Source organism: Larimichthys crocea, chromosome I, assembly GCF_000972845.2.
Source record: "Larimichthys crocea isolate SSNF chromosome I, L_crocea_2.0, whole genome shotgun sequence".
In the NCBI taxonomy this organism is placed as follows: domain Eukaryota; kingdom Metazoa; phylum Chordata; class Actinopteri; family Sciaenidae; genus Larimichthys; species Larimichthys crocea.
Genome location: NC_040011.1, coordinates 9,168,409 through 9,178,408, shown reverse-complemented (window position 1 = coordinate 9,178,408; position 10,000 = coordinate 9,168,409). Strand labels below are relative to the sequence as shown.

The following is a 10,000-nucleotide window of genomic DNA, read 5'->3' as shown; positions in this document are numbered from 1 at the left end:
GCGTGTGTGTGTGTGTGTGTGTGTGTGTTAGTGTGTGTGTTAGTGTGTGTGTCAGCGTGAGTGTGTGTGTCAGCGTGTGTGTGTGTGTTAGTGTGTGTGTGTGTGTTAGTGTGTGTGTGTGTTAGTGTGTGTGTTAGTGTGTGTGTTAGTGTGTGTGTGTGTTAGTGTGTGTGTCAGTGTGTGTGTGTGTTAGTGTGTGTGTGTGTGTCGGCGTGTGTGTGTGTGTTAGTGTGTGTGTTAGTGTGTGTGTGTGTGTGTGTCGGCGTGTGTCTACATGTCGATGATGTAATTGACAGGTTCAAATTAAATTACAGTCGGAAACGTTTCCTAAACGTTTCCTGAACGTTGCCTGATTCATTTTAACCCTTCACCTCCTGAAGATACAGAGAACAGCTGTGCGATGTAACTAAGTACATTTACTCGAGTACAGCCTGCAGTAGTCCTCCCTGTACTCAGACGTGCTGCGTTCAGGTACAGTAACCTCGTGGTGTTGCAGGTGACCGTGCGTCAGGTGAGCAGGACGTCTACCTGGAGAAGCAGCTGGAGCGCTTCGAGTGGCAGCTGAGGACGCTGAAGGAAGTGCTGTCAGCCAATGGGAACCCGGAGAGGGCGGCGCTCCTGAAGGGCCACGCCGATGAAGAGCTGTGCGCCCTCGTCCTGAGCGTCCTCGATAAGGTGAGGACGTCAAACCAGGTCCAGGCACAGTGGACCGTGTCGAGTGTCAGTTTATTCATAGACTCGATCCGGCTCAGACAGCAGCTGTCCTCAGGTCACATGACCACCTCAGTCTGCAGCCAGCAGCTCGTGACCTCTGACCTCTGTGTTTACATGTGTCCATCAGCTGATTCAATCTGAGTCTGTTTATTCCAGGTGAAGACGGAGACGACAGCTGATCTGAACGTCCTCCTTGAACACAAGAGTAAGACTGCCACTGAAGAACACGAGAGACACGTCCAAGGTAAGACTGTCTAAAACCTGGACGTAGTCTCTGTGACGTCCCCGCAGACTGTCTAAAACCTGGACGTAGTCTCCGTGACGTCTAAAACCTGTGACCTTTTGTCTTTGTGTCTTTTGTCCTCAGAGCTGCAGAGGACACATGACGCAGAGACGTCTGAGCTGACTGGACAGTTTGAAGCTGCTGAAAAAGTCCTGAAGGTAAATTGTCCTTCATGAAGACATTCATGTCGTTCATGTGTCGTCCGTCTTCACGTGTCTCTGTCTTCATGTCTCGTTAAGGACAAAGTGGACGAGCTGACCGCAGACCTTCAGGTTTATAACGAGCTGAAGAGACGAGTGGACGAGTCAACGTTTAAGAAGGACCTGCAGAGGAACATCCAGGTGAGTTCAGGTGGACCTGGTCTTTACTGGACCTGGACTCGGCTCGGTCCAGGAGCACTAACGGTCGTCTGTCCTCCAGGCCCACGGCAGCCCAGGTGCATTCTGGGAGTCTGAGCAGGAGTCTCTGCTGTTCGTCATCGAGATGAAGACTGAGCGCGTGCAGGAGCAGAGCAGGAAGCTGCAGCAGATGGACGCTCTGGTTGGTCGACGGCGTTTATCCACCTGCACACACCTGTCTGCTCCAACTTCCTGTTTGTCATGTTCTCTCTCTCTCCTCCTCCTCCTCTCTCCTCAGGTGGAGAAGAACCTGTCATTGGAGGACCAGGTGGTCGTGGTGTTGCAGCAGAACGAGGATCTCAGAGTTCGGATTGAAAACTGTCAGAGTGTTGTTCAGTGAGTTCTTCTCCTTCTCCAGCAGCAGCTCAGTGTGCAGGACGGCGGCGCCCCCTGCTGGACAGTTCACATCACAACACGCAGTTTGTCCTCAGTGATAACGCCTCATTTACATATTCAAACATCAAACTTAATTAAACTTCTGTGAGTCTTCACGCTCGGTGACCTTCAGACTTCTGTTCTGACCCGTCTGTTGTGTTCATCAGGGACTTGTCGAAGGAGCAGCAGGACCTGAAGGTGGCGCTGGAGAGGCAGGCGGTGATCAACCAGAAGCTTTCTCAGGAGAAGGAGCAGCTGATGTTCAAACTGAGGCACCGGGACTCGTGTCCGACCATCCACCTGCCCGCCATGGTCCAGGAGATCGCTCCCAGATGATGAGATCAGACCTGAGCGTGCACAGAACCCGGGCGGCCGAGTTCAGCTCACAGCTGGACTCTGTTACCGGGTCGGACATGTTTAACAGAACCACGCAGCATCACAGCCTGTGGTACTGTACTGACCCGGGAAAGGTCCGGACACGTCGACCCGTTTCATTTTATTTGTTTTTATTCTGACGGTCAGCTCAAACTGAGACGCCGTTCTTTAAGTTTTTTCAGTCACACCAGAACCAGAACCAGAACCAGAACGTCTCCCAGCTCGCCGGTTTACGTGAGACGTGTTGACCAATCAGGACGCTGCTGTGACCCGGCCTTCGTAACTACAACACACCTGATGAAGTGCCTGACGCTCACGTAACACCTGATCACACCTGATCACGCCGACATGATGATGGACTTCGTACATCGGTTCACGCTTCACGCTCAAACTTGACTGACTCGATCTTTGAGAAGCTCAGGTGATCTGAACACGCCGCTTCAGGTTTGTGGATGAAGTGCCTTACTCAGCGGCGAAGCTTCAAGAAGCACTTGAGTTGATTTTGTCGACGTCCGTTCGAGGAACTCCACGGTTCTTCTGAGAACTTTTTCATGTTGGCGGCGTGACAGCGAACAATCGTCTCGATTTCTTCAAGTTTAAGTTCCATCACGTGTTTCAGGTTCCACCAAACATCTCGGAGATCCTCGAGAATCCTCTCAGCTCTCGACTTTTTAAACCCTGTGGATTCACGACTGTGTCAACACTGAAACTGAACGAATCAGAAACACTCGAATCAGCCGTGATGTTCGTCGTCTGATCCCGGGTCGGTTCGCGTTAGCTTCTCTTAGTTTTACTTTTTAATGCAGAGCTGCTGTCGGGGATCACGCCACTTCACTTTGTGTCAGATGTTTAAAACTTTCAGTATTCATGAGCCGAAAACCAACAACCAATCACATCACACATTTTATTTTGGAGGTTTGAAAATGTTTTAAGAGTTGTTAGCATGCTGGCTAACCCGGTGATCGTCTCGGGTTGTAAAAGGTTCACGAGCTTCGTTACCTGTAGAACAAATGACGGGATGGATGCTAACGTGCTAACGTTAGAATTACCACCTGAAGTGATAGATCACCGTGGAAACACGTTACATGCTAATAACACGCTGTGAGCGAGTTAACGTGACAAGACGCCTCAACGTTATATCGCCATGGAAACGCCCACGAATAAAACACTTTTACCGTTAGCTTGTTAGCATTCAGTGCTAGTTACCGCTCCAGCACAGTTCAGATCAAACGTGTTTGTTCACGGCACAAATTTATTTTCAGTGTTTTAATTTAAAGTGTTAAATCCTCACTGGGGCGCTAACGCGTGGCTAGCTGGTAAAATGCAGCCGCTGTACGGCTACGTTGCTAACGGTTAGCTTAGTACCGGTTAATAAAGTCAACAGACGGTTAGGAGCTCGATCTCAGATCAATAATCTCAGATCAGTAATCTCAGATCAATAATCTCAGATCAGTAATCTCAGATCAGTAATCTCAGATCAATAATCTCAGATCAATAATCTCAGATCAGTAATCTCAGATCAGTAATCTTTGTTTTGTTACGTTTTGAAGATGTGAAAAATGTTTCCATGTTTTTCTGTTTTGATTTTTTTCGTTAACGTGACGACGGATTGATGAACGTGACGTTTGTGTTGCCAAAAAAACGATGAGTCATGTTGTGACCTTCTCCTTATGCACTGTCAGCACTTTGACCATTCACAGTTTGTGTAAGAGAGACTTTTTTTTTTTCATGTTGTAAAATTTAGAATTTCCTTCACTCGTGTATAAAAACTGATTTTTCCTTCTTTTGTTTTTGGCTTGACGAATAAAAAACTGAAACTGTCTAACGTCTGTTAATAATAATAATAATAATAATAATAATAATAATAATAACAATAATAACAATAATAACATGGTAACTGAAGTGGAACAATCACAGCTTCAGCACGTGCTGTACCAACAGAAGATGACCCCTGACCTCCAGGTTCACCAGTGACACGTGGATCCAGTCAGTGAATCAAACCCCACCGGCTCCGGTCCGGTCCGGTTCAGAAGCGGCTCAGCGCTGAATTCATTTTTTGACGGATGCCATGAGCTGACAGGAAGTCAGACACAGAAACGGCACAGAGAATCTGATGGATTTTCAAAATAAAACTCCTCCGTGCAAAGTGCCGGTGGTAAAACAGACAGAAGAGAAACAGATGAAGAAGACTGTGTGTGTGTGTGTGTGTCTGTGTGTGTGTGTGTGTCTGTGTGTGTCTGTGTGTGTGTGTGTGTGCGCTCTCCCTCCCTCTGGCCGTGAGTTACCATGGTTACAGGAAGGCCCTGAACTTTCTGTTGATCATGTGAAACAATGAAACTTGAAAAGTCCCAGTTTGATTTCACAGATTAAAAAGACAAAGTGTGATCAGCTGTTGAAGCATTTAAACTTGTTTATTAACACATTATGTTTATAAACATGTTTAGTAACACATTATGTTTATAAACATGTTTAGTAACATATTATGTTTATAAACATGTTTATTAACACATTATGTTTATAAACATGTTTAGTAACACATTATATTATAAACATGTTTATTAACATATGTTTATGAGAGCTGGAATCTTTTTGTGTCTTTCAGTAATGTAACATGTTGCCATCAAATCAAATCAAATCAAATCAAATCAATTTTTATTTGTATAGCCCAAAGTCACAAAGTACATTTTCCTCTGAGGCTTTACAATCTGTACAGGGAGTGACACCCTCTGTCCTTAGACCCTCGGTTCCAGTGAGGAAAAACTTGCCCACAAAAACCTTTAACAGGGAAAAAAGGTGGAAGAAACCTCAGGAAGAGCCACAGAGGAGGGATCCCTCTCCCAGGACGGACAGACGTGCAATAGATGTCAGTGTACAGAGCAAATCAACACAAACATATTGTACAATGACTGATAAAATGACAATGAATTACAATGACTGATAAAATGACAATGAATTATAATGAATGATAAAAATGATTACAGTAACAGATATGGTAGTAATAATGACAGTAATAATATATGTAGTGGGCGTCATGCAGGATCACAGCAGCAGCCACGATCCACGAGAACCTGCTGGACGTAAAAGGTTTAAAAAAAAATAGAGTTTTTTGTAAAAACAGTGAAGGTTGCAAATCATTCAAAAACAAGCCCAGGTCAGTTTCACAATCCAACAAAGCCACCAGCAATCCAGCCGCTCAAACAGCTCAAAAACAAGCGGATGGAGTGGTCAAAAACCCCCCCTAAAAAAACCGGGACGGAGTCTCCTGCTGTGGACGTCCCGGGTCCCCGGCAAACACGGCGAAACCGGGACGTAGTAGTCCGCCGGGACGTCACCACAACGCAAGACGGGCGAAAAACCTGGACGTATCTCCGTGACGTCCCCGGCAGAGCTGTGATCGTAAAAGCTGGACGTAGCCCCGTGAGCGTCCCCGCCCCCAAAAAGACCTGGCGAAAACCTGGACGTATCCTCCTGACGTCCCCCCCGCAGACTGTCAAAACGGGACAGAGCGCTCTTGCCACCTGTGACGTCCACCGACCACATCAGACTGTCGAAAAAAACTAAAACATGGACGTAGTCTCCTGAGAACTTCACCCGCAGACTGGCACCTAAAAAAAAACCTGGAGACGGAGTCCCGTGAACGTCCCCCCGCAACGGTATAAAACCTGGAAGTAGTCTCCCGTGACGGGGGTCCCCCTGCAGAGGACGAAAAAAAAAAGCAAGCAGGCAGTTTACTTTACTTTCAACTACTTTCCTTCCCTCTGTATGTAAATTCAGAGAAATACAAATGTGTGTGTGTGTGTGTGTGTGTGTGTGTGTGAGACCCAGACTCGACACCCCTGACCTCCTCTAAGTGTGTGCGTGAAGTGTTGAGCGGATGTAAAGAGATCTGTGTGTCAGTGTCTGTTTGACAAGCTGAGACAATACCTGAAACTGTGTGTGTGTGTCAGCCATGGGTCACAGCCTCTGCTGTCATGTCACAGTGTTCCCATGACACATCAGCCACCTGGAAACACCTGAAGACAGAGAATGACTCTGAACCGGCAGTGTCCAGTCTAACAGTGAACACAGCGACAGAACCTCTGAACCGGCAGTGTCCAGTCTAACAGTGGACACGGCGACAGAACCTCTGACCCAGCAGTGTCCAGTCTAACAGCGAACACAGCGACAGAACCTCTGACCCAGCAGTGTCCAGTCTAACAGTGAACACAGCGACAGAACCTCTGAACCAGCAGTGTCCAGTCTAACAGTGAACACGGCGACAGAACCTCTGAACCGGCAGTGTCCAGTCTAACAGTGAACACAGCAGCCTATCAGGTGGTTTTCTTGCCGGGTCTGGCTCCTGGCATCCTGGGCTGAGTCAGTTCAGTTAGCTACACGGCCGGTCCGGTCCGGTTGCTGAGCAGCCCCCTCGCCTCCTTACAGATACAAAGCTCAACTTTTACCAGTCTTATTTTATTGTGTTTGTTTATTTAAAGGGACAGTGCCACAGGCTAATCTCTGCCTGAAGTTGGTAGGTTGGTGTTAAGAAGGACAGAAAAAACTCAGACGACAGAGACAGAACTACAAACAGGGACACTGCACATTAACTCTTGTATAAAATGTGTATAGTGATAAAAGCCTGTGAAGGATCACAGTGAGCTCTGATCGCACTAGCTCGAAGCCACAGGACGTTTTGGTCAGATGTTTGTGGAAGCTGAGCTGAACTTCATTGGTGTTGACATGGTGGCATTTATGTAACGTTAGCTGTTTGGTCACGTTAACATGCTTACCGTTAGCTTAAAGATAACCTAGGTATGTTATGTATTTAATGCTCATTAAACACGTGAACATTCATTTGTTTCATGGATGGAAACTTTGAATGCTGCTGAGTGTTTCAGTCAACGTTAACGTTAACGTTACGTACGGATGCTAATATTTACGAACAGACGTAACCTCCGCGCTGCTCAGCTGTGATGAATCGATGTTAATATTAGTTTATTGATAGGGATGTAACGATATGAACCAATATGTTCACGATGTTTTGTTCACAATACGATTTTTTCACGATTTTATTTTCATCAAAATGAGCTACAGACAAATTATGAACAAATAAAATCTTTTTATTTGTAGGAGAAAAGTCTGAGGTGCTTCCTTTACAGAAACTCTCAAACAGTTTGTTCTTATGAAAAGTTAAACAACAAACAGAAATCTGCTTTATTCAGAAACAGTCTCTCAGTAAACTGATGTAACTGCTGTGATCTGCAGCTCGAGGCGGCGTAACGTGACTTTGCTTCTCACTGTGGCTGATAATATGCCGCTACATGTTGCAGTCTCTCTATGTTTCCATGCGGTTCTATTTGTGTATATATTGAATCTAAATTGCTCCACACAGCTGATTTGAAGCTGCTCGCTGCGTCCTCTGTTTCTTCCCTCGCTCTGTCTCCGTACCGACGTAGTGACGTGAGTCACATGACTTGACGTCTGACGTTGAACAAATGAATCACCGAGCAGTGACTTTTTTAAAATAACGTAAGAAAAAGAACATCCTACTTCTCTCGCATTCGCCAAGAATCACGATTCATATTTTCTGTCACTCGATGAATCGTCGTACCGATTTTTAATCATCACGATGCATCGTTACGTCCCTGTTTATTGAATGATGATGTCTGTGAGCTCGGTCTTTAGAACCTTCAAACTAAACGTGGAACGTGGCCGTGTTTGACTCCGTGCAGCTGCTGCGATCTTCAGACCGCCGTATCGTCACTGTGGCCGTTTAGCCGCGTCGCTAACCCCTCATCCATCGTTTGGAGGCGGGACATACGGAGACGCGGGATAAAGAACGCTGCAGTTATTTCCTGTTCGTATCGCCGCCTCGTTGGGCTCTAATGAGACGAGGCGCCTCTTCACGTGAAGAGGGCTCAGCAGCAGTTAGCTGGCTCCAGGCTGCGGGACAATAATCACATTTTAACTCAGCCTCACACCCGCGGACACGCACAATAACTCACACCACTTAATTCCTCCTTTCAGAGCGGCGATAAAACGCCAGAGGCAGAATTAATAGATGCTAATGGCCGGCTTCAATCAGAGCCGAGCGGGTCCAACTCTGCCAGCGAGGCCGATTAATTAACATGTGGAGGAGGAGGCGACACACTGAGGCAGGATGGAGGAGAAAGAGGCTCTGCGGTTCACACGGGCCTCCGCAGGGCAGCCCATTGAGGGTGGAGGCAGGGGGCCTTTGTGGAGCTTCCCGGGCCACAGTTAGAAGCTCCTGAATGGGCTGGCATTTGTCCTCCAGGTCCAGAAGCTGCACGGGAAGGTCCGAGGCCGCGCGGGTCGAATCAAGGCGCCGACGAGACCGAGACGCGTTCTTCTGTTCAAGACCTTTCAAAATAAAATGCAACATTTCTGACTTCAAACACGAACAAAGAGAAACGTGAGTTTAACACGGACACGTCAAACAGTGTCAAACATCAGTGTTCAGGCCTCCACCTCTCTGAGCCTCCACCTTTCTGAGCCTCCACCTCTCTGAGCCTCCACCTTTCTGAACCTCCACCTCTCTGAGCCTCCATCTCTCTGAACCTCCACCTTTCTGAGCCTCCACCTTTCTGAGCCTCCACCTTTCTGAGCCTCACCTCTCTGAACCTCCACCTCTCTGAGCCTCCACCTTTCTGAGCCTCCACCTTTCTGAGCCTCCATCTCTCTGAACCTCCACCTCTCTGAGCTTCCACCTCTCTGAGCCTCCACCTTTCTGAACCTCCACCTTTCTGAGCCTCCACCTCTCTGAACTTCCACCTTTCTGAACCTCCACCTTTCTGAGCCTCACCTCTCTGAACCTCCACCTTTCTGAACCTCCACCTTTCTGAGCCTCACCTCTCTGAACCTCCACCTTTCTGAACCTCCACCTTTCTGAGCCTCCATCTCTCTGAGCCTCCATCTCTCTGAGCCTCCACCTTTCTGAACCTCCATCTCTCTGAGCCTCCACCTTTCTGAGCCTCCATCTCTCTGAGCCTCCACCTTTCTGAACCTCCATCTCTCTGAGCCTCCACCTTTCTGAGCCTCCACCTTTCTGAACCTCCACCTTTCTGAGCCTCACCTCTCTGAGCCTCCACCTTTCTGAACCTCCACCTTTCTGAGCCTCCACCTTTCTGAGCCTCCACCTGCCGCAGGAGGTTTGGGTAAAGTTTGGTTCAGGTTGTAAGAAGGTTGGAGTACGATGAGTAAAGGATCGTCTACGTCACCTCCACCTGTGAAGGTGACGTCTGTCCGTAGACGCTAACAGCTTCACTAGCTAACGTAACGAAGCACGGTAACCACGGTAACGGAGTCGGCGTGAACCAGGAGGCTAACGAAGTTTAACGTCGTGGTTACGTGTCCGCGACTCACTGCAGATAAAAAATTATATTATTCAAATCTGACCTCAATGTTTCTGATTGTTCACCTACAAACTGTGTGTGTGTGTGTGTGACTGTGTGTGTGACTGTGTGTGTGTGACTGTGTGAGTGTGACTGTGTGTGTGTGTGTGACTGTGTGTGTGAGTGTGACTGTGTGTGTGTGTGTGTGTGAGTGTGTGTGTGTGTGTGTGTGAGTGTGAGAGCGATTTGTTATCTTTCTGTGTTTCCTTTGACCTTTGACCTATGGGGTCAACTGTGTTGTTCTGTGTCAATTGACCTGTCACTCTCACACACACACACACACTCACATACACACACACTCTCACACACACACACACACTCACATACACAGTCACACACACACACACACACACTCAGTTAAAGTTTCTTTTTTAACATTTAAACATAAATATTAAAGTTTCAGATCAGTTTTATTTATATTTGAAACTGATTCATTGATTAATGAAATAAATAAAATCAATAAT

General features: G+C 47.2%; 1 protein-coding gene across 1 annotated transcript; it reads left to right on the top strand.

The window, feature by feature from the left end:
* Nucleotides 1-480: 480 nt before the first annotated feature.
* On the top strand, nucleotides 481-3,148 carry ccdc69 (coiled-coil domain containing 69; the record flags this gene model as incomplete). Its single annotated transcript, XM_027279019.1, has 7 exons — nucleotides 481-675; nucleotides 871-958; nucleotides 1,082-1,155; nucleotides 1,237-1,338; nucleotides 1,418-1,537; nucleotides 1,634-1,731; nucleotides 1,938-3,148. Coding segments are annotated over 7 exons (846 nt in total), but the record flags the coding sequence as incomplete, so codon positions are not given.
* Nucleotides 3,149-10,000: the final 6,852 nt, after the last annotated feature.